General features: G+C 41.3%; 2 protein-coding genes across 2 annotated transcripts in view; one reads left to right on the top strand and one right to left on the bottom strand.

The window, feature by feature from the left end:
* LINGO2 (leucine rich repeat and Ig domain containing 2) overlaps positions 1 to 22,580 on the bottom strand; it is a 2,187,995-nt gene that overhangs the window by 1,876,848 nt on the left and 288,567 nt on the right. The gene's annotated exons all lie outside the window — the stretch shown is intronic.
* On the top strand, positions 2,124 to 2,627 carry LOC120944684 (mitochondrial import inner membrane translocase subunit Tim23-like). Its single transcript, XM_040358564.1, has one exon. It carries the CDS (start codon positions 2,124 to 2,126, stop codon positions 2,625 to 2,627), a length of 504 nt encoding a protein of 167 aa, XP_040214498.1.

Genomic DNA, 22,580 nt, shown 5'->3' with positions numbered 1-22,580 from the left:
ACAAGTGACCACTGTAACAAACATTGTACAGGCATGGCTAACCATAAGCACCATTAAGATCATCATTAGTGGTTAGCACTAGGATCCTTTGTTCAAATCCCAAACAGAACATTACCTAAATGGAGTTTGCACGTTCTCTCTGTGTTTGTGTAAAGTTCCTCCAGGTTCCTCCCACACTCCAAAGACATGCTGGTAGGTTAATTGGCTCCGATCTAAATTGGCCCTAGTATTTGTATGTATGAATGTGAGTTAAGAACCTAAGACTGTAAGCTACTTAAGGGCTCCTTGATGTGAATGTACAATATGTAAAAACGCTGCTCAAGGAGCTCACAATTTAAGGACACTCACATTCATACATACACATACTAGAGCCAATTTAGACAGGAGCCAATTATCCCACTGACATGTCTTTGGAGTGTGGGAGGAAACCGGAGTACGGGGAGGAAACCCACTCAGGCACAGAGACAGCATGCAAACTCTGTGCAGGTAGTGCCTTGGTTGGGATTTAAATGCTTTATAAATACATATAATACTAAGCCCTTTGGCCATGCAGTCAACACTGAGGTACATTACTTTAGAGAGGAAGTGGCTGCAAAGAGCCATCAAGAGACATGCAGCATCAATATATGAAAACAAGGTAAAATTCAAGTTATTTATTTTACAGAAATGGCAATTGTTTATGACAATGCTTTGTCAAACACAATTGTATTGAGCAGGATATGCATAAGCTACAAGAGATACACATGAGATACACATGAGCTACATTATTCTTATGCACTGTTAGTTACTGTGAAACCCTATCATATCTTACCACGTGTATGCTTATTAGAGCAGTTATAAATATATTAAGACACTGCAATAAAAGGCACAAGGGAAAGCAGATTTTTCAGTTCATATGTATATAGAAGAATAAAGAAAAAAAGAAAAAGAAGCTTCATAGAAAAATGTGTTAAAAATTTCATGTGAATAAAATCTGCTTTCCCTACAGAATATGAATTTGGTTTGCCTCATTAACCAGAGACAGCAATGTATGCATAAAAATACAAAATCATTGTAACTTCCTCACTCCTCATTCTGCCCCAGGCAGGATTTAAAGCAACTATTTCTTTCTTGTTTATAACACAGTATCAAGAATCTCTCTGATAATTTCTATAGTTGCTTTACATCAAATTATGCGACAACGCGTGTCAAGTTGGGGGGGTTGTTTTTTTGGTTCTTTTCTGTAGTTAAGAACTTTCTTATTAATAATTCAGAATCACTGATTTTATTTCCCTTTTAAACAAAGTAGTAAGAAGTCTTCTTGCTCAGCAGCAAGTTATAGCTGAAGCTGATTGTTCACTAATTTAGACCATACAAGGAGAGAATTTCTTTCTTGCAACCACGGTTAAAATTAGCTTGATTCCCCTATCAACACAGGTAGTGTTGACAGGCAAATCCTTCCCACCGAGTCTTTGCATTTTATAAAAGCTGCTAGCAATTATCCCATGTAAACGCTGGAAGGCTGCTTGTACGCAAGCTGATCGTTCGAACAACTTGGGTGCATTCATGGTTTCGGATCTTAGCCAGTCCCTACTCAACCGGCCGAGATTCAAAACATCCATGGCCAGCCTAACAGACTTCAATTGGAAACACCCTTCAATGATAATTTGCATGAGAAAAACATGGGAGCTGCTGTTGTTGACCTCTCCTGAAATGTATGGTTTGCCTGGGGGTCAATACTTTCTTTCTCAATACTCTGAGGTTGATTTGATTAACCCTTTTATTGCCAGAGCCATTTTTTTGTATTTTTGTATACATGTTTAAAAAATCATCATAGGCCTGAATACACTATAGAATGTTCTGAAATCAGAGACTAAAATGGTGGAAGTTCCAATTTCTTATATTACACTATATTACAACAACAATTTATCAAGTGCACAATTTTATTGAAAAATTGCACTAAAAATAACTTCAGGGCATACAAACACAATCTTGTACCCAATTTTTGGTGAAATATAAAGGATGAGGGTGTGCCAAGTAAAGAGATACCTAACATGCCTTACCACTGCACATGTGCTCTTTTACAGCGGCTGCGGAGAGGTCAGGTAGGGGATCTGGAGACATGCAGCCAAACTTTGAGGGAGATGGATAGCAACAACCATCCCGGGGGCCAGGGAGGGTTCAGCAGTGTCTTTGGAGGGTCGCTAGGTTATCCGCATACAGACCTGTCTGGGGTACCATTAACAGGAATAAGCCCCCTCTCTCCATATTTGAACGTGGATCCAAGGTATTTAACACAGGACTCAGAAGAGTTTATTTTGCCTACTGGTGGCAACAAGACTCGAGGAAGATTTGAACTGGCTTTTTTTACAATTGGAGGCTGCTGTATGACAGGAGCAGCCTTTGGTGCATTTAACGGTTTGCGTGTTGGATTAAAAGAAACTCAGAACATGGTCTGGACCAAACCCAAGAACGTTCAGAATGTAAATATGGTCACAAGACAAGGTGTGATGTGGCCTAACACTCTGGGATCTTTAGCATTATTGTACAGTGCCTTAGCGGTTCTAGTTGAGAAGACTAGAGGAGCAGAAGATGACCTGAACATTATGGCAGCCGACACAATGACAGGAATGCTATTCAAGTCTTAAGCAGGGAATAGCATGCAGTGAACTGGCAGGCTTTGCTCTTACAAGTATCTATGCTTAATACAACAACTGGGAGCACATTAGGGGATGTTCAACACAGCTATCATTATGAGCACTTTTTGAATTGCACAGAACTGCTTTCAGTCTATTTCTGGACATTCTACTTCTACGAATTGCCACACTGGAGCCCTAAGGTGGACAAGTGTTAGAGGTAAACAAGGGTACATAAGGATTAGTGGACATTGAGGAACCATCAAAACACACAGCTGCGAAGGACTTCAGTCCATACCTGCCACCCACTGAGCCAAGGAAAGGCCTGGATGAGAAGGATTGTTATCAGTTTTAACACTTAAAAAATATACATATTTAATGTTACCATTAATCGTTGTGTATTACTAGCTATCTTGTACTTTAGACTTAAATTAAAGCTGACGTGATGCGAAAACAGCAAAAACTTTTGTACTCTAAATTTTACAAAGACAACATCATAAAGCTGCTACAGATCATTATTTTAGCCATGAAGAATGGGCTTAAAATGATTACTCTCACTCTGGTGTGCAAGGTGATATGTAAGATGTGTAGTGCATTTTTTTGTTTTTGCATAGGTTCCCTCATTGAATGTGTTGATGAAAACTGCTGGCTTCGGTCAGAGCTGCTGTGCTAACCATGCAAGTTTAGTTCAATGATCTCCCCTGCTGAGCTATTGTGTTCTAACAGGGGGACAACCCACTCGCCAGAACACTCTGATCAGTGCTCTCTGCCATCAGAAGCCGAGGGAAATGGCAGGCTTCTGTCGGATAGACTAACATACACACTAACCAAATGTCTGACTTTTTTTTTTTTTAACCGGCCCCATTGTCTCCCAACATTCGGACCATTTGTGTGGGGCTTAAAGCTTACCATGTTGAATGGATGATGTTTGATCAGTGGGATAAACTGCCTAGATCTGCCAGGGTAACTACTACCACTATATAGCATGGACTCGGCTATTTTGCCTTACAGTCTCCAATCAATTTTAAACCTGTACTGGAGTGAGAGCTGGAGAATGAAGGTGATCAGTTGTTGTGAACCAACACAGACTTCTTTAACTCCATTTTAAAGGAACCTGAACTGAAGAAATATTAAGGCTGCCAATGCTAAATTCACCTTTGGAAAATATGTATGCACTTCCTGTTGTGCTAATCCAGTGGATTTGGTCCTTTTTGAGTTATCAGAATGTAGCACCCTCTACCTTTTGGTAGGTGCTAGAATGAAGTTTTCTATGTTTAAGGTATAAATGACAGGTACAAGCAGGTACAAGCAGGTCTGTGCTCTAAGCTAGGTCTGCTTGTTTTGATCTGGGATTGGGAGTGATTATTGTAGCAGTGACTGTGACCACTTGTGCCCAGGCTCTGAGACACCTCCCCTGCTTTCAGTCAGTGTGTTCTGGAACGGGGTCTGGACTTGAAGTTCTGAGTGACAGGAAGCTCATGTGAGGAGCTCTGCCAATCCCCATTTGTTACTGGTGGGGAGCAGGCCTCCCATATAAGCTGAGGTCACATGCTGCTGAGGGGGAGTCATTGGAGAAAGGAAGATGGAGCACTAGCTAGTTGCTGTAAGGCAGTCCCCAGCCTGGGGCCTGCCATATGCTAAGGGGGGAGTCAAAAGGAAGACTAATTTCTCACAGGCATGAGGAATTCAAGAGAGGTGAGGAAGGATTAGAGGAATCGCTGGACTGTGCAACTGAACTGTGTTTCCTCCATGGACCGGGGCATGGAGAAGGTCAGTGTGTACACTACAGCCAGTAATGGAACCGGAGGAAGCTATTGAGGATAGTGTAGACTGTTGTGGCCAGGGAACGCAGCAGTTCAGGAAAAGACTTTAAACATAGTGTGGATCGCTGTCACTGGGGGAACGCAGCATCTGCAAAATTGGACTATTTGGGCCTAGTAGTCCATCTGTCGCTATGTGTTGCTAAAGTACTGGGCCATCGGGGGGAGGAGTTATTCAGAGTGACTTCTCATAGTGACAGTGAAATATAAAACTAACGGGTTTTCAGCAAAGGATTTATACAGGAGAAGTGATACACTGCAGGAGTCAGTGCAGAAGAGGAGGAGCAATAGTCTGCAGTCAAGGAAAGAAAAGGGCAACAGACTGTGAACGATAGCTGTGCCTTATTTTCAGGACTGTGTCTTTCAATTAATAGTTCTACCAATGTGCTAAGTGCTATGGGCATCTTATATCACCCCTATCCTATCCAAGTTGTGTCCCGCAAATAAAATACAGCAAAGCAACGTAAATGACTGTTCATTGTCTCAAGATGGATGAATGGGGGTCAGGCAGCAGGGTGATGTGTGTATGTTTTGAAACTTGTGGCAGTGCACCGCTACAAGAACAAGCATCCAAAAAAGGATTTTTAACTTTGTTTTGCTTTACATATGTGTTCCAGGTCAGTGATTTAGAAAATATTCAGGCTACAAACAACTAAGCAAATAGTCTACATTTCTCTCAGTTTGTATTTGACTTAATATGTCCATACACAATAATATGTGTTTCAATCTAATTACCAGGGAACTAGATATATTGTCAATCTGGCCTTACAAACAAATAAAAAAAAATTGCTGGAGGTGTGAACCTATGATTTGTATTTGGGGGCAATTAAACTGATCGTATAATGACTGCATATAGTAAAAATGTGCATACAATGTGATTTTTAATTTCCACCCTGGATCATTTTCACTTTGCCGCTAGATCGTTCTTACAGGCGGCGGGAGGGGACATCCCCCCCCTCCCGCCACCATCCGGTGCTTCTCCGTGCTCTCCCGTGCCATCGGGGGCCCGGAGAACGAATCGTCCGGCGCTGGCAGGAAGCATAGAGATGACTGGTGACCAGATGGTCACCAGTCATCTCTATGACCGTCGGAGGACCCGGGCGCGATGTGATGACGTCACACCCGGGTCCCCGTAAGTAAACAAAGCCGCAATTGCGTCTGCTAAGCAACAGTAAGCATGAGATCGGTGAATTTTTTTTCACCGATTTCATGCTTTCCAGCCTGGAGGAGAGATGTGGGGTCTTATTGACCCCGCATCTCTCCATAAAGAGTACCTGTCACACACATTCCTATTACAAGGGATGTTTACATTCCTTGTAATAGGAATAAAAGTGATAATAAAAAAAAAAAAAGTGTAAAAAAAGAAATAAATATGTAAAAGAAAAAAAAAAAGAAGCGAACGCACACGCAAGTCCCGCCGACATATGTAAACGCCGTTTAAACCACATATGTGAGGTATCGCCGCGTGCGTTAGAGTGCCAGCAACAATTATAGCACTAGATCTCCTCTGTAAATCTAAACTGGTAACCTGTAAAAAATTTCAAAGCGTTGCCTATGGAGATTTTTAAGTACCGACGTTTGGCGCCATTCCATGAGTGTGCGCAAATTTAAAGAGTGACATGTTAGGTATCTATTTACTCGGTGTAACATCATCTTTCATATTTTACAAAAAAATTGGGCTAACTTTACTGTTTTGTTATTTTTTTAATTCCTGAAAAAAAAAAATCCAAAAAAAAGGCGTTTGAAAAATGATTGCGTAAATACCGTGCAAGATAAAACATTTCAATGACCGTCGTTTTATTCCCTAGGTTGTCTGCTAAAAAAACATATATAATGTTTGGTGGTTCTGCATAATTTCCTAGCAAAAAAATTATGAGAGAAGTGCCAGAATAGGCCTGGTATGGATGTGTGTATAAAAGCCGTGTATGGAAGCGGTTAAAGAAACACATTTCAGTGGATAACCAAATTACTTTATTTTGTGTCTTCATCTAAATGAAATCAATACCTTCCCTGAATTGTTGGTCTGTCTTGGTGAATTCATGTGTTTATGTTCCCTGAGCTGTACTCTTCTGCCCATTTCATGGCTGATGCTTCAAATGATACAGGGATTAAATAAACAAACTAGCTATATACACAGTATCGCTCCTTTAACACATTGTATTCTGTCTTCCTATTATGTGTTTTCCTTATAAAGAAAAACGTTAATCTCCTAGTTTTCCATTAGCTTTTCTGTAGAAAGTTGCCATTCACCATGGTGTACTCATGGGAGGGGTAACAGATACATTATTTTCAAAAGTTTTATGCTGTTGATTATCCACTGGCTGCTTCCCCTTAGCATGAACCATAGGTAAAGGGGTTAAATAAACTTGAGAAATACTACTTGCCTGATGTCATGCTGATTTAGCAAGGTGAATCTTAGTAATTGTGTGGACTTGTGTTCCTTTTCAATACCATTAAATATCATTTACTGTTTTCTTTATTTGTATTATTATTACTCTTGAGCATTTAAGGTGTACACAGCTTAAATGAACTGTAAAGGCAGAAGGTTTTTTTATTATCTTAATACATTCTATACATTAAGATAAAAAACCTTGTGTGTAGCAGCCACCCCAGCACCCCCCTAATTACTTATCTGAGCCCCATCTCTCTCCAGAGATATCCATGAATGTCTAAGCTGTCCGGGACACTCCTTCTGATTGGCTGAGACACAGCAGTGGCACCATTGGCTCCCATGGCTGTCAATCAAAGTCCGTCAGCCAATCAGGGGAGAAAGGGGTGTGTGGCCGGGTCAGGCTCCATGTCTGAATGGACACACAGAGCTGTGACTCGGCTCTAGTGCCCCCATAGGAAGCTTCTGACTGTTGGAAAACTTGATAGGAGGGATGGGCTAGGGGCAGCAAAGAGAGACCTAAGAAGTGGAGGATCCAGGTGGCTCTATGCAAAACCAACTGCACAGAGGAGGTAAGTATAACATGTTTGTTATTCTATTTATTTTTTTAAAAGAGCCTTTACAATCACTTTAACCTTATTTTCCAATGTCTACTTTGCAAAGTGGCGATACATTCTTTTGGTATGTTAACCACAATAGCTTCTGCACTTTGAGCCATTGATTGTAAATCCATTTGGGGATCAGGAGTCTTAACTTCAAGTGATGCATGTTCATTATAGGTTAATAGGTTAGGCCCTTTTCACACTACAAAATAAATCCGTTTTAATAATCCGTTTTAAAATCCGTCAGATAATGTTAAAAAACGGAAGTTATACGTCCTTTATAAAATATCATTAAAGTCTATGGGATTTTTTTATGTTCCGTAAAGATCCGTAATAGTCCGTTATAACATACGGACGTTAGTTATAACGGAATATGTGACGGGTCTTGCACTATTTTTTGTAAATTATTTGTCCGTTGCAAGTAACGGATATATTAACGTCCGTTATATTTTAACATTGAAGTCTATGGCACATGGACGTTAGTAAATGTCTCCATAAATGTCCGTTATGTTAACGGACGTTAATTTTACTGAGCATGGATATTCAGGGGAACCCCGCTGTCAATTTAAAACAAAAATGACGTGCGGTTCCCGGTAAATATCCATAACCAGACCCTTCAGGTCTGGTATGGATATTCAGGGGAACCCCGCCGTCAATTTAAAACAAAAATGACGTGCGGTTCCCGGTAAATATCCATAACCAGACCCTTCAGGTCTGGTATGGATATTCAGGGGAACCCCGCCGTCAATGTAAAACAAAAATGACGTGCGGTTCCCCCTAAATATCCATAACCAGACCCATTATCCGAGCACGTTGACCTGGCCGGCCGCAGAAAAGAGGGGGGGACAGAGTGCGGCCCCCCCTCTCTCCTGAACCGCACCAGGCCACATGCCCTCAACATGGGGAGGATGTCCCCATGTTGATGGGGACAAGGGTCTCATCCCCACAACCCTTGCCCGGTGGTTGTGGGGGTATGCGGGCGGGAGGTTTATCAGAATCTGGAAGACCCCTTTAACAAAGGGGACCCCCAGATCCTGACCCCCCCCCCCTGTGTGAAATGGTAATGGGGTACACTGTACCTCTACCATTTCACGAAGGAAGTAAAAAGTATTGTAAAAAAACACACTGACACAAAAGAATAAAGTCCTTTATTAAAAAAAAAAAAAAAAAAAACTCCAGCGCTGAAAAATCCACTCGTTCCCGGCTTCCAGCGTTGTCCTGATCCTGCGACGGGTGCGGGTGATCTCCCGCGATGAGAAGATCCAGCGTCGGGTGATCTCCGCTCCGGCGATGTGAAGATCCATCCAGCGCAGCATCCCGGACCTCCTCTCACCGCTGGGCACAGCCCAGCGAATGAGCGGAGGCAGCAGTGACATTTCTTATATAGAGGAGGCAGAGCCACTCGTCACGTGACCCTGCCCCCTCTGACGTACCTCTGCTACGTCACTGGGGAAGACCATGAAGAGGAAAGGTCTTTCCTCTTCATGGTCTTCCCCAGTGACGTAGCAGAGGTACGTCAGAGGGGGCAGGGTCACGTGACGAGTGGCTCTGCCTCCTCTATATAAGAAATGTCACTGCTGCCTCCGCTCATTCGCTGGGCTGTGCCCAGCGGTGAGAGGAGGTCCGGGATGCTGCGCTGGATGGATCTTCACATCGCCGGAGCGGAGATCACCCGACGCTGGATCTTCTCATCGCGGGAGATCACCCGCACCCGTCGCAGGATCAGGACAACGCTGGAAGCCGGGAACGAGTGGATTTTTCAGCGCTGGAGTTTTTTTTTTTTTTTTTTTAATAAAGGACTTTATTCTTTTGTGTCAGTGTGTTTTTTTACAATACTTTTTACTTCCTTCGTGAAATGGTAGAGGTACAGTGTACCCCATTACCATTTCACACAGGGGGGGGGTCAGGATCTGGGGGTCCCCTTTGTTAAAGGGGTCTTCCAGATTCTGATAAACCTCCCGCCCGCATACCTCCACAACCACCGGGCAAGGGTTGTGGGGATGAGACCCTTGTCCCCATCAACATGGGGACATCCTCCCCATGTTGAGGGCATGTGGCCTGGTGCGGTTCAGGAGAGAGGGGGGGCCGCACTCTGTCCCCCCCTCTTTTCTGCGGCCGGCCAGGTCAACGTGCTCGGATAATGGGTCTGGTTATGGATATTTAGGGGGAACCGCACGTCATTTTTGTTTTACATTGACGGCGGGGTTCCCCTGAATATCCATACCAGACCTGAAGGGTCTGGTTATGGATATTTACCGGGAACCGCACGTCATTTTTGTTTTAAATTGACGGCGGGGTTCCCCTGAATATCCATACCAGACCTGAAGGGTCTGGTTATGGATATTTACCGGGAACCGCACGTCATTTTTGTTTTAAATTGACGGCGGGGTTCCCCTGAATATCCATGCGACTTCTGGAGCTGGACTTCAAGAAAGGGTGAAATGTTTTTTATTAACGGACGTTAGAAAGGAATGATATAACGGATGTATACGGATATATACGGATAAACATTATCCGTTTTCAATAAAGGAAGAATGGTAAAATATTTATCCGTATGTATCCGTTATTAAATCCGTTAATAAACGTCCGTTAATAGGTGTAATACGGATATTATAAAACGGACATACAATCCATAGTGTGAAAGAAGCCTTAGGGAAAGTATTAAGCCATTGGGCCAGGAAACATACATTTTGAGATGCAAGTTAGCAAAGGCAGCCTTTAATTGTAGTGTATTGCCTAATATTAAAATCACGTATACTTTTTGAAGATGACAAGAAGATTTTTGACTGATATACTAATGTTGAGTTGAGAAGTTGAGAATCTTTACAAGGTAAATTGTGTGAATGTTAGATACAATTTTCCAAACACATGAAAAGCAAATTCCTGTTCACTTTGAAACCCAATCATAAGCAGAAGAATTAAGTAAATAGGGATTTGTTTTTCACATGATTGGATAACTGGAGTGAATATTCACATTATTTTAGCAAATTTCCCTTTGTGTACATGACCAACTGGAACCTAACAAGATATTAAACTCACTATAACCACTATATATATATACATATACTGTTTGTTCTTTATTTCCCAATATAGTTCTACATTTTTGTTGTTAGGTGTCACAAACTAAGGTGAACGAAGTGAACCACAACTGCGGTTAGCAAAAGATTTCAATGCACCTCCCTATGTTATGTGAGAATTCAGTACTGGTCCCCAGGCGTCACTCCAATCAGAGAAAAGGAGTTTGGGGGGTCACTACATCATCTCTCTTACATATAGGAATGCGATGAGCTACTAAGGGCGGAGGTATTACAACATGACTCCAACCTCTAGCATAGAAAGATTACAATAAAGATCAACAAGCACAAGTGCCTTAAGGGTTCTAATGCACTTCTTTTATGAAAGTGATTATCAGTACGGGACCCCAGGCGTCACTCCAATCAGATAACAGGAGTTTGGGGGTTCTCTACATCATATCACTTTAACCTCTTTCCCACCGGGCTTGTTTTTCAGATTTGGTGTTTACGAAACTAAAACTTTTTTTTGCTAGAAAATTACTTAAAACCCCCAAACATTATATATATTTTTTTATAACACCCTAGAGAATAAAATGGCAGTCATTGCAATACTTTTTGTCACACCGTATTTGCGCAGCAGTCTTACAAGCGCACTTTTTTTGGAAAAAAATCACTTTTTTCCAAAAATGTTGTTTTCTTATTTATTTTTATTTAGTTAATAATTTTTTACACTGAAATAAAAAATAAATAAAATGTATCACTTTTATTCCTATTACAAGGAATGTAAACATCCCTTGTAATAGAAAAAAGCATGACAGGTCCTCTTATATATGAGATCTGGGGTCAAAAAGACCTCAGATCTCATATTTAGACTTAAATGCAAAAAAAGAAAAAAAAAATGAAACTGTAATTTTTTCAAATGACAAAAACAAAATGTTGCTTTAAGACGCTGGGCGGGACTGACGTTTTGACGTCACTTCCGCCCAGCAGAGCTATGGGGACAGGTGAAGGAAATGTTTCCTTCACTCGCAACCCCAGTCACTTGCCGAACAGTCCCGATCGCCTCCACCGATACCGACGGCTCCGGTAAGCGGCAGAGGGCGCGGGAGAGCGGCAGGAGGGGGGGCCCTCTCCCGACACCGATAACGGCGATCTGGCGGCGAATCTGCCGTGGAGACTGCCGTTATCGTGTACACCACCGCCCACTGAAAAGATGGATACCTCGGTTGTGGCAGCAGCTGCTGCCGTTACCCAGATATCCATCTTTAAATACAGGACGTCTTTTGGACATGGGGCGGTGGTCAAGAGGTTAAATAAAGGAATGCATTGGGCTACTTAAGGAAGGAGGTATTACAACATACCTTCTTATCTTAGGCAAAAAAAAGGTATAATGAACATGTTCAGTATTTAAGGGCGGATGCCCGTTTACAAGTAACAATGAATGTCAAGCACGTAGCATATGAAAATACTGTACTCAAATGGCATGTTCTTGAGAGAGGCAACTATAGCTCAGATGGTTCCAGAATGTATGTCACTTTAAGATATTTCACAGCGAGCATCTGAAGGTGCACTAAGTAATCCCAAGCAGTAGGTTAGTAATAAATAAGCTAGATTTAAATACAGTACTTCGGTAACAGTGAACAGGTAATTCTAAAGGAGTTGTTACTTATTCGTTTTGCAGAGGAACTGTGTGTAATTTCTTAACAGCAAGGGTTCTTTAGTGCAGGGTCTCCTGGTGGGGGATAGCTTGAGGTGTCAGCAGCAACTCTCTCAAGGTTGGCAGCGCAGCTCCAGGAGTGGGATGGCCTCCATTCCAGGGAAGGATGGTAGCTGTAGTTTCAATAGTAGCCAAGCCGGCTACGGCCGACAATAATAGAAACGGCGTTTGAATGTAACCTGAATGCCTTTATAGGCAGGAGACAGGTGCTGTGCATAAGCACTGATTCCAGCGCAGCGGTGATGAGCAGCGGTGGTGAGCAGCGGTGATTCCACATTCCACGGTGGAATGCACGCGGCGCCGGGCGATGACGTCATCGCGCGGTCGCCGTATGCGTTCCAGCTTGGAACGCATTACGGTGGCGAAGAGCGCCTGTTACATTAGGCAGCAGAAAAACAAAACAAAACATTCCTATATGCCTTTTTTTGCAGTCATATGGCATTTCATGCTTGCTTCTGGCTGCACTGAAAGATTTAAGGGAGGAACAACCCAGGATTTGTTAACAGTTTTTTATAAGGCACATAAAAAAGTTTGAAAAGTTTTCCCATTCTAGACAGACCCCCTTTAGCTTGTAGAATGTGTGTCACATGGAATGAATAGCAGGGAGAAACACCTCTATCAATATCGGTGCCAGATCTGCCCCACTGGAGGATGATAATGACATAGGTGTGGAGGACGAAATTAGAAGGGCTTGTCAATCAACATTCTGGAGTCTCCCCTAAAGTTGGTGAAAATAGTTATGTGGGGCAGAAAGAATAGAAAAAAAAGGAAGTGAATGGCTTTCCTTTAATATAGATCTAGTTACAGCAAGAAATATTAAATATTAAACAGGCATATCGGAATAAGCATTAGTTGTACACTCTCAATGTGTGCTGAAAACTTCACCGCTATTCCTTGCTTTGCCGTGGTACATTTCGTTCAATGGAACATTTTCACTAAGGCAGTACTGCCTTTACTAAAATATCCCTTGGGGAGCACAAGGTGTCACACCTGTTGTTGATTTGAACGGAAACTACTCTCTTTTTGTTCACTAAATGGACTTGTTGGTGTTCTGGATTTTTCTTCTCACCTTAACACATATTATGTTTTTTGGACTATACAAAGGACTGTAATGGTATCTATTTTTTGGATAACAGCACATTGAGATAATAGGTTTTCATTGTATCACTATTTATTGACAGCGCAACATTGATTTTATATAACTTAATAAAGTAGCTGGTGTCTGGTGTGACGGGCTGGTATCTTTGTGAAGATATAACATTTATTTCTTACTACCAACAAATTCACTCAAACAGACTGCATTGTTAATCAGTGGAGCACATTTTTCATTATACATTTTTTCAGACTAAGCAAGCTAAGAGCAGATAACATGCCAATAATATGATCCATAAAATATTTTAATTAAATAGTTGGTTTTGCATCAGTAAGCCTGTGTGTAGTATTTTTGTTGTTTTAAATATTTGTGCGAGTGCTATTCATGGACCTTATTTTATAATAACATACTCACCAAAAAATGAGGTCAGGCTTTAAAGGCTAGCTATAGATATTCAAGTCCCATTGCAAAATCATTTGAAACCCCCAAAGCAACTGATACAGTCCCATCTAGCACAAGCCAAGCTGTTTTTGTAGGAGATGGTTTACCAGAATTTTTGGGCTTTTTCATTTGCACTTGCAATAATGGACAGCTGCCCACAAATGACTACACACCATTGTACTTGTAACAGTACTGGTAGTGCAAAGGTTTTTCATTTTAAGTGTATGCATAGCGTTGTATGTGTCTTAAAAAAAAGGTAAATGGTATTTTTTAGTCAGGAAAACATGACATTTTACATAAAAAAAATTACATTTACTAATATCCCACAAGCAACTTTTAACATTTATCAAGCTTTGCTAAAAAAATATCATTTTTTTTTCTGCGCTCAATAGCTCAAGCTCCCATTACACAATAGCAGAATTAATCAAAGGATTGATTATTTCTTCCTCCTATGTTCTACATTCTATTTCATAGACTTTAAATTGGAGAGACAGTCTGAGAGCAAGTAGCATTGATTGCGCTTTGGCATTTTTTTTTAAATGCCGCAATCTAACACTTTGGCAAACATTCTAATTAAAAGGGTAAAATTAAACTAATGTATGTTATGTAATACTTATCATGAGACTTCTCAAATGAGGTGGAGATCCCTGACAATGTAGGTGAACTTAAATGGCACGTCCAACTATAATTAGTATAATTCATCAGTAGAATGAACAATCCCAGGGAGTTAATCCAACTGTAACTGACAGGGTCAAGAAGGGATTTGTTTGCCCATACTGTGAGGATAAACTGGAAGCTGTCAGTTTGGTGGTGTTTGATATTTCTTTTTAACTTTACTTACTATGATATCTGCAGTGTGATTACTGCACGAAATGTATATGATTCTTTTTTTTAATACTCTTTCTAAAATGTAGCTTCAGTCATTTTTTAATTCCTGTCCTAAAAAAACATTCCTGCACTGTGCTAAAAAATGAAAGAAAAAAAATAGCCATATGCAGATGCTTCATTACAACATCATTACTCAAAAAGTACAAAATGTAGTCGTCAGCTACCATAACTCTAGGGAGTAAGCATTACTGATAATTAACCTGCTGTGCATTTCAGTGAAAAACAACTGTTTTATGTTTTAACAGAATAACTATCTAAAACAAGACTATTCCAACAAAATGTAAACATTTTGTGTTTTTACATATTAAACCACTCTTTGCTACGAAATTAAAAAAGGAGTCACAGAAATCTTGCCTGTGACCAGATGGCCAGGACCATGTCCCAAGTAACAATACCTCATCAATTTAATGAAGAGAATAAAAAAAAAAAAAAATCTGTGATTTTTGCCATTCTGAAAATTGGTATAAATTGGTATAACTAAACATAGTAATTGCTTCCATAGTCATCTAATGAGGGTGCCCAAACACTATAAAAAAAAATGCATATATTAATTTAAAAAAATTGCTGCTGTCCACATAAAGCATTAGAAATACAGCCAGATTGCCCTGGACATGGTGTGCTGCAGCGCCACATAGCAGACACAATCACATGTTTTGAAAACTGGACATTCATAGAGAAAAATGTTTTTAAAGCTGAACTTCAGCCAAATATAAAGCAATCAATTGAATGCAGCTGTGTAATAATTAATACATCGGATTAAGTTCATAAGTCTGATGCTATTCTTTTATCTGTCCAATCACAGAGTTGGTGTTCGAAGGGGACCAGTGAGCAGGGCTTTTTTTCCATCAGGAACTAGGGGGAACTCAGTTCCACCACCTCTGGCTCAGGTCTTCTGCTCCCTGCTCACCATCTCACTTGGTAACACAAGTCCAGCTTCTGCGTTTAAAAGTCATAGCTTATCTCCCAGTAGCTCCCGCAGGTCGGATCTCCTGAGCAGATCACACTGAGTGCAGGACAGGGACATGGAAGATACAGAATAGGTGCCCAGGGTTCAGTGCAGTCATGGGCGGTAGGGGCCGCATGGTAGGCTGCACCTTCTGTTGTCTCAGTTTTTTCCCTGGTGACCAGTTGTTGAAGCTCCTACTGCATTAAGGTGTCCGTTTATGAAGCAGTGAAGAGCGGTGATCCCAGGGATCACCAGTGATCACAGCCCATAAACAGTTTATGAAACAGAGATAATCGGGGGAGAAGTGTTTGAATTTGTTCTCCCGCCGATTATCTCTTCACACAGTGAAGTCTCATAGACTGACACAGAAACGGCCAGTTTATGAAGCTGTGATCTGAGCTCCTCACTGGCGATCTGTGTCAGAATTCACACTCCCCGACTCACCATCTCAGAGCTGGTGAAGCGGGGAGTGAAGAGAGAATTTGGAGGAAGGAGGAAGATTTTTAACTTCGTATGGGCTGTAAACGATCCATGCTGCAGAAATCCAGGTACCTAGAAGCACCACCAAAATACAGTTACAACAAAAAGGAATTCTGCGCTCATAAAGGTTTACCACTCTAATTCCACATAATGTTTGTGAGGAATAACATTCAGTAGATCTCAGTTTGTTCGGAAGAACCAGTTCTTTATGTAGAAAAGATAAACAAATGTATACAGCACAACGCAAAAAAATGTTCCCAGTGCCTGCATAAAAACACACACAATCTTTCAGGGCTTCAAGGGTTAAAATTTTGCAATTTTGTTTCCAGCTGCATTCATAGAAAACAACTGTGCTGATTGTAATTGGAGTACATTACCCAGGACGTCACTATGGCGTTTGATGTCACTTCCTAGTTAATATCTGGCATCTGGGCTCCTGGACACTCTCCTGTATGACATAGTGGTGGTAAACCTTTATGAGCGCAGAATTCCTTTTTGTTGTAACTGTATTCTCTGAGGAAAAAAGCCCTACCAGTAAGTATAAGTGCAACTGCAGCAGAGAAAGATTGGGTCTTCTACATTGCTAGACATGGCTGTGCTGTGGGGCAGAACTGTGTAAATCTCAGGACTGAGTTAACAGAATAACAAATAATTTGGCAGGTAAGACAGCTCTCATTTACAGTTAATCCATGTATTTAGTTATTTTAGTGGAGTTCAGCTTGAAATTTGGAATAGAAACAAATCTTTGTTTTAAGTTCTTCATCCAAGCCTACAATACATTCAAAGAAATGGGAATTTCCTCAGATCCGCTTTATATTTCCCCAAATACAATTTGGAAATTAACATTTTCATCTGATTTCCAAGTTGGCAGATATGGCCCAATTTCTAGACAAAACTGTTTAATACAAGATTTTGTATAAGGTCAGAAATGTTGATTACACATTAGGTTATTTTATATTTGCACTGTACTTTCATATTAAAGTCTAATCAGATGGCATATCTCCTGTGATCAAATGTAATCAGCTACTTTGTCAGTATTCTGTACTTAATAGTTTTAATTGCATTTTGGCATTTACATTAATTGAGCTAATTATGAATCTATGAATAGACATTACGATACAGCCTCTCTAAATCCCTATATGAAGATATCTAGCTAGGACATATAGAGTAGAAAGAGAAACCCAAACTACATTCATCAGGATGAAATTATGTGATCTGAATTCTATTTACCCAAATAAGAAGTTATGTTCAGTCTATCTCTCTTTCAGTATTCTGTTAGGAATAGATCATTATAGAGGCCTTTTTGATTACGCTGTTCATGGAGTGTATATTGTTGTACTATCTGGCACATTGTATGGGTGATGTATGGGTGGAAGCATTTCTCTTTGAGCTCTATCAGTCATTATACTAATTCTATCTATTTTCATTTTCATTTCTTTATCATTTTGTATTAACCTACATTTAGGATCTTTGCCCCTCTTATCACTGATTTATGTCCTAATTGTGGATACTATGGGGGTTATTTACTAAAGGCAAATCCACTTTGCACTACAAGTGCAGTTGAAAGTGCACTGAAAGTGCACTTGGAAGTGCAGTTGCTGTAGATCTGAGTGGGACTTGCACGGAAAATAAAAAACAGCATTTTAGCTTGCACATGATTGGATGATAAAATCAGCAGAGCTTTCCCTCATTTCAGATCTTCCCCTCAGATCTAAAGCGACTGCACTTCCAAGTGCACTTGTAGTGCAAAGTGGATTTGCCTTTAGTAAATAAACCCCTATATATCGTGAACTATGAGACATATTCTCAAAGGGGGATTTTTGATTTATCGCCATATCTTTATATCCCCATTATATCCCCACAGCTCCTGGGACAAATACCCTTGGCGGCAACAATCTGCATGTGCTATAAAAAAAAAAATACTCTTAAAGCTGATTTAAAAGTGTTTGTTTGTATTATCTGCCATTATTGATTGGATTGGTATCTACCCTCTTGGTATAATGCATTTATTATCATAATATTATTTTTCTTTATATTCTTAAAAATATATTTACTTCTTAATCTTGTAGACACCCTACCAGTAGCATCAACCCCTGATGAAGTGAATGAATAATCATCTAACACATTAAGATTTGTGATGCAATATCATTTTGCTTTATGTCTATAACTTTGTAGAATCATCATATGACTAGTTGTAACAGTCCATAGTCAAGAATGAGTCATTGCCATGGTCTGGGGTCAGGCTCAGAGACCATTAGCTATAACATTAGGGGGACATCTGCTGACCAGCAAGATTGGTATACAAGCAGGTCATCCTGGCAAGTAAAGCAGGCTCACCTGAGGTGCAGAGTCTATGTACTAACCAATGTTAACCAGATCTCCTGATGGTGAAGATGGAATTAGCTACGAGTTAGTACCAGGTCACCATCCTCAGGGTCGTCCCACCAGGAGGTGAGTAAACCAGGGTTTGGTTGCAGATATAGCAGGTAAGGATCAAACAGAAGCATAGTCAATAAACAAGCCAAAGTAGTTTCAGGTTGGGATCAAGCTGAAACATAGCCGAGGAACAAGCCAAGGGTCAGTAAGGAGCGGTAGCAAATATATGGACGGCAGCAGCAAAGACAAAAGCGAGATATTGGCTGGAGACATGGCTTAAATCAGGAAATTTGTCGCAGGATGTCAGGAAGATCCTGCCAGTAACAGGTGTCCCAGGCTCACTTGCGCATGATCGCGGGTGCCATTGTGCATGTCCACATGTGCGCATGCACGGAAACGCGCACGCGCGCCCCTGTTGGCGCCAGGCAGGCCATTTAAGCCTGTCTGTCACATACAAACTTTGCTGTCTGCTCTACAGTGTTCTGTGTGCCTTTACCTGATCTGAGACCTTAAACCTGTGAATACCCAACTTACCTGTGACTATCCCAGCTATCCGCCTACACCTGACCTCCGGCCTGCATTTGACTACTCTCCTGCCTGTTCCTCTGGTTCCTCTGCTGCCCGCTTGATATCCGACCCGTCCCGTCTGATTGCTCTTAGTGTGTTCCAGTCTGTTCCTGGTTCCAGTCCAGTACTCTGGTTCCAGTCTGCTAACCTGTCAGCTGTTCCAGCCTGTTCCTGGTTCCCGGTTCAGCCTGCTCCCCTGTTCCTGTCTCCTGCAAGGGATTCCTGGAATTCTGGACTGACTTCACCCGCTGATGATCCTTCCAGGCACTCGTACCACTTCTCACTGCTGAGATTCCTGTTACCTTACCAGGGGCCATGAGTGGGAGCCATAAGGGAGGCCTCCCTCTGCAATCCGGTCTCAACCACTAGGTACGTGATGGAGGAGCAAGAAATTCAAGGTTTAAGACAAACAAGGTTCAAGGCAGGGTCATTCAAGGAATTGTCAAGGACCAGTCCAGCATTCCAGGTGGCTCAGCAAGAAGAGACTCTGCCTAACACAGCAGAGGTCCCGTTTCAACTCTAGGCTAACAAGTGTGAAATCTGCTGCTATAAAAACGAGAAAAAAAAAAAGAAAACTGTATCTGCAAAGATTAATTCTATCATCTGCATTTATGATAGTTACATTAAAGACTTTGTTATGCATATTTTTTTCTATGTGTTTGATGTACCTCATAAAAGTCCCAAGGACATTTAAATATTATTTCTTCATATTGGATTATAAGGGGTAAAGGTACATCATCCTAGACCAGAATAAATAGGTTGTCTGTTAATAAGAACCTTTGCTGAATCCTTCCACCTTGCCCATTTGCTGCTTTTACTGGTATCACTCACAATAATAATGACTGAGGAATGCAAATGCAAGTTTACATACTATAGGTGCTATATTACTATATTACTGTTTTACTTTTTTTATGCTGCAGCAAGATCCTGGTTTTGTCAATGTCCGTTCATAATACTGTAAAGCAGGGGCAAGGAGGTAGGCCGTAAGGTTCTATTTAGAAGCTGTCCCTTAAGGGAACAGCAGGCAAGGCTAGGAGCAAGACTTTATGGAATATGTGCATCTTGTTACAGGCTTGTAGGAGTGTGGGCTGCTGTGGGACTCATGCCTGTAAACCCTGCAATGGAAATGTGGAAGCACAGCTGAACAATATAAGCTAGGCTGCATGTCTCTAAAGGGGTGGACCCATGCTAAGGGGTGAATAATAGAAGCTTTCATAGTCCCAGGATACCCAAAGGGATCCCGGGGACAAGTGTATTTCAGTGCACTTAGTGGAACCATTCCCTGTCCAGGCAAGAATGGGCTTGGAGTATTTGTGCTGATCAAGCAGCCCAGTATGAGACAGACTACTGCTATACAACAAAGCCTTTTGTGAGTCTCTGCATCTATTTTTTAATGTGATCTATACCACACCTCTTGACACATGCCTGAATTCTGTGGATTTGTCAAGCACCATCCCGGTCTTTGTTCATCCTGGCCTATATCCTGAAACATAATAGTGTTATAGCTTTTTTTCTGAGAGAAGATGGAGACTGAGTCCAAACATATAAGTACCTGTATTTATAAGCATTGTGATGCTAGTGTAGCACAACCCCCGAAGGAGCTTCTGAGCATTTTTGGGTGGCACGTTGCCTCTATCTTCTCGCTGTCCAGGGTAAAAGGAGAGTCTGATGAATTTCAATGTCCACACAATGCACATCTTTTTCCAACATTTATTTGCAGAACTTTATTAGAAAAAAAAGTAATGGGGTGGAAGGGTAGGTAGGTTCAGGTGTATAATCACAAATAAGAAACATTCCTGCTTCCAGCAAACAGTTCTCGTCACCACTCTAGCCAGAGTGGGTATTGCTCACCCGGATAGGTCCCTCTCACTGGCCTAGCAGCCGGGATGACACACTGAATAAAGTACAGTCTCTGCCACAGACCTTCCTTTATGAGGAGACACTTTTGGTCCAGAATCCCCTGCCACAGTATTCAGCACCCGGATCTCTCCAGCTTAACTTCTGTAGAACTTAAATCCGACAGTCAACCACCGCCAAGCCTCTCAATGTATGGTGCATCCTTTGATGAAGTTTCCAGGCCTTCTCCCAAAGTATCAGCCTCTTGCATGGCCCTCTCCACAATAGGTCCTCCCCGGCTTCCTTCATCAAGTGGCTTCCTCCCGCAGGACGGACAGCACAGGATCACCTCTTCAGAAAGCAGGCCCCAGTCTGACTACTGGGCCTACTATGCGAAGCCGCGACCCCGGCCCAACGTGGTCCCAGAATCAGGATTCAGGACGCGCACCTCAGGCCAGGCGGGCCACGAGGCGCGAACAACAGACCCCGCACCAATGGCGTCTGTGCCTTAAGTACCCCTCCCCAGCATGCACAACGGGGCAAGCACTCCCACTGATTCGCTGCCAAGGGGGACACCCAATGCACATTGACCTTGCTGCTGTCACCCTTGACTTGGAGTGGTAATGACACCTCCAGGCAAACAATGGTGGCACTCTCAGCACAGCCATGGCTGGAACAGAGGCCAAATTTCCCTTAAATCACATTAGTCTAAGCCAAATAACAGCTCAGACCCCCTCTAATTTACAGCAGTGTCTGATCAACAGGAGAAGAGCGCTACACTAGTAATGAAGCACAATGGAACGAGCACACAAATATGTCAAGTTAGATTGTTACAGTTTACAGAGATGTTCTTACATATCCGATCTGCGTGATCAGTGTTGTCACTCTAGGCCAGGAATTACAATAGGACTACAAAACACCTCTGCTTCTCCTCTTCTCTATAACATAGGCTGATAACAGTTAGTCCAAGCAGAATACGCGGGAAATTATCAGCCTGTAATATTTCTGACATGACTGACAAGACTAATACTGTAGATACTTTTTATACTTATTGAACAGATATAAAAAGCACTTCCATAGGTATGTGTACTAGACCAAAACAGAGCAAATAATAAAGTAGGTGTTATTGTTTAGATATGCTTCAAGCAATTGTCTTTTTTCCTCTATAGTAAGTAAAATAACCCTGATTTACTACAGCCAAATACTGTCTACATGAGTACAGTCATGTTGAGTTTGGTAGTGTGCTCTTGTTATCAGGTTTTCCTGTTTATGGCCTTAGGAATTTACACTTGTTAGCTTTGTACTGTATTTCTCATTTTAGTAACTTAAGCTTTTTGATATTTCATGAAGTTCCTCTTCACACTATAAATCCATGAAAAATGATAAAAAAAAATACTCATGTGCCTTTCAAGTAACCTTATACATCTGCAAAATTTCACTTGCTATGTGCAGTATTAACAGTACATCAAACTATTTTTTTTCTGAAACATTTAGCAGACATGGCCCAGCAATTAGCATTACTTAGAAATATTATCACAACCTTTTCCTATAAATTGAAGAGGTTATTATTGTGACATTTTGTGATAACTGTGCTCTGCAGAATGTGAAATAAAATCTACTTAATCTGTATCCAGCAGCATATGGAAACATTTTCTTTTAGGATTTAGAGATGTGCCATAAAATGCTTTGTTAATTTCAAAACTCACTAAAATAATAAGTGAAGGCTTTGTTTCAGTCTTCTGTAACAAAGTGTTCTGGCTGCATGCTCATGCAGTAGAATGAAATGCGGCTTTCTA

The sequence above is a fragment of the Rana temporaria genome, chromosome 1 (assembly GCF_905171775.1).
Source record: "Rana temporaria chromosome 1, aRanTem1.1, whole genome shotgun sequence".
Lineage (NCBI taxonomy): Eukaryota > Metazoa > Chordata > Amphibia > Anura > Ranidae > Rana > Rana temporaria.
Note: the sequence above shows the minus strand (reverse complement) of the source record. Positions and strands in the feature narration are given on the sequence as shown.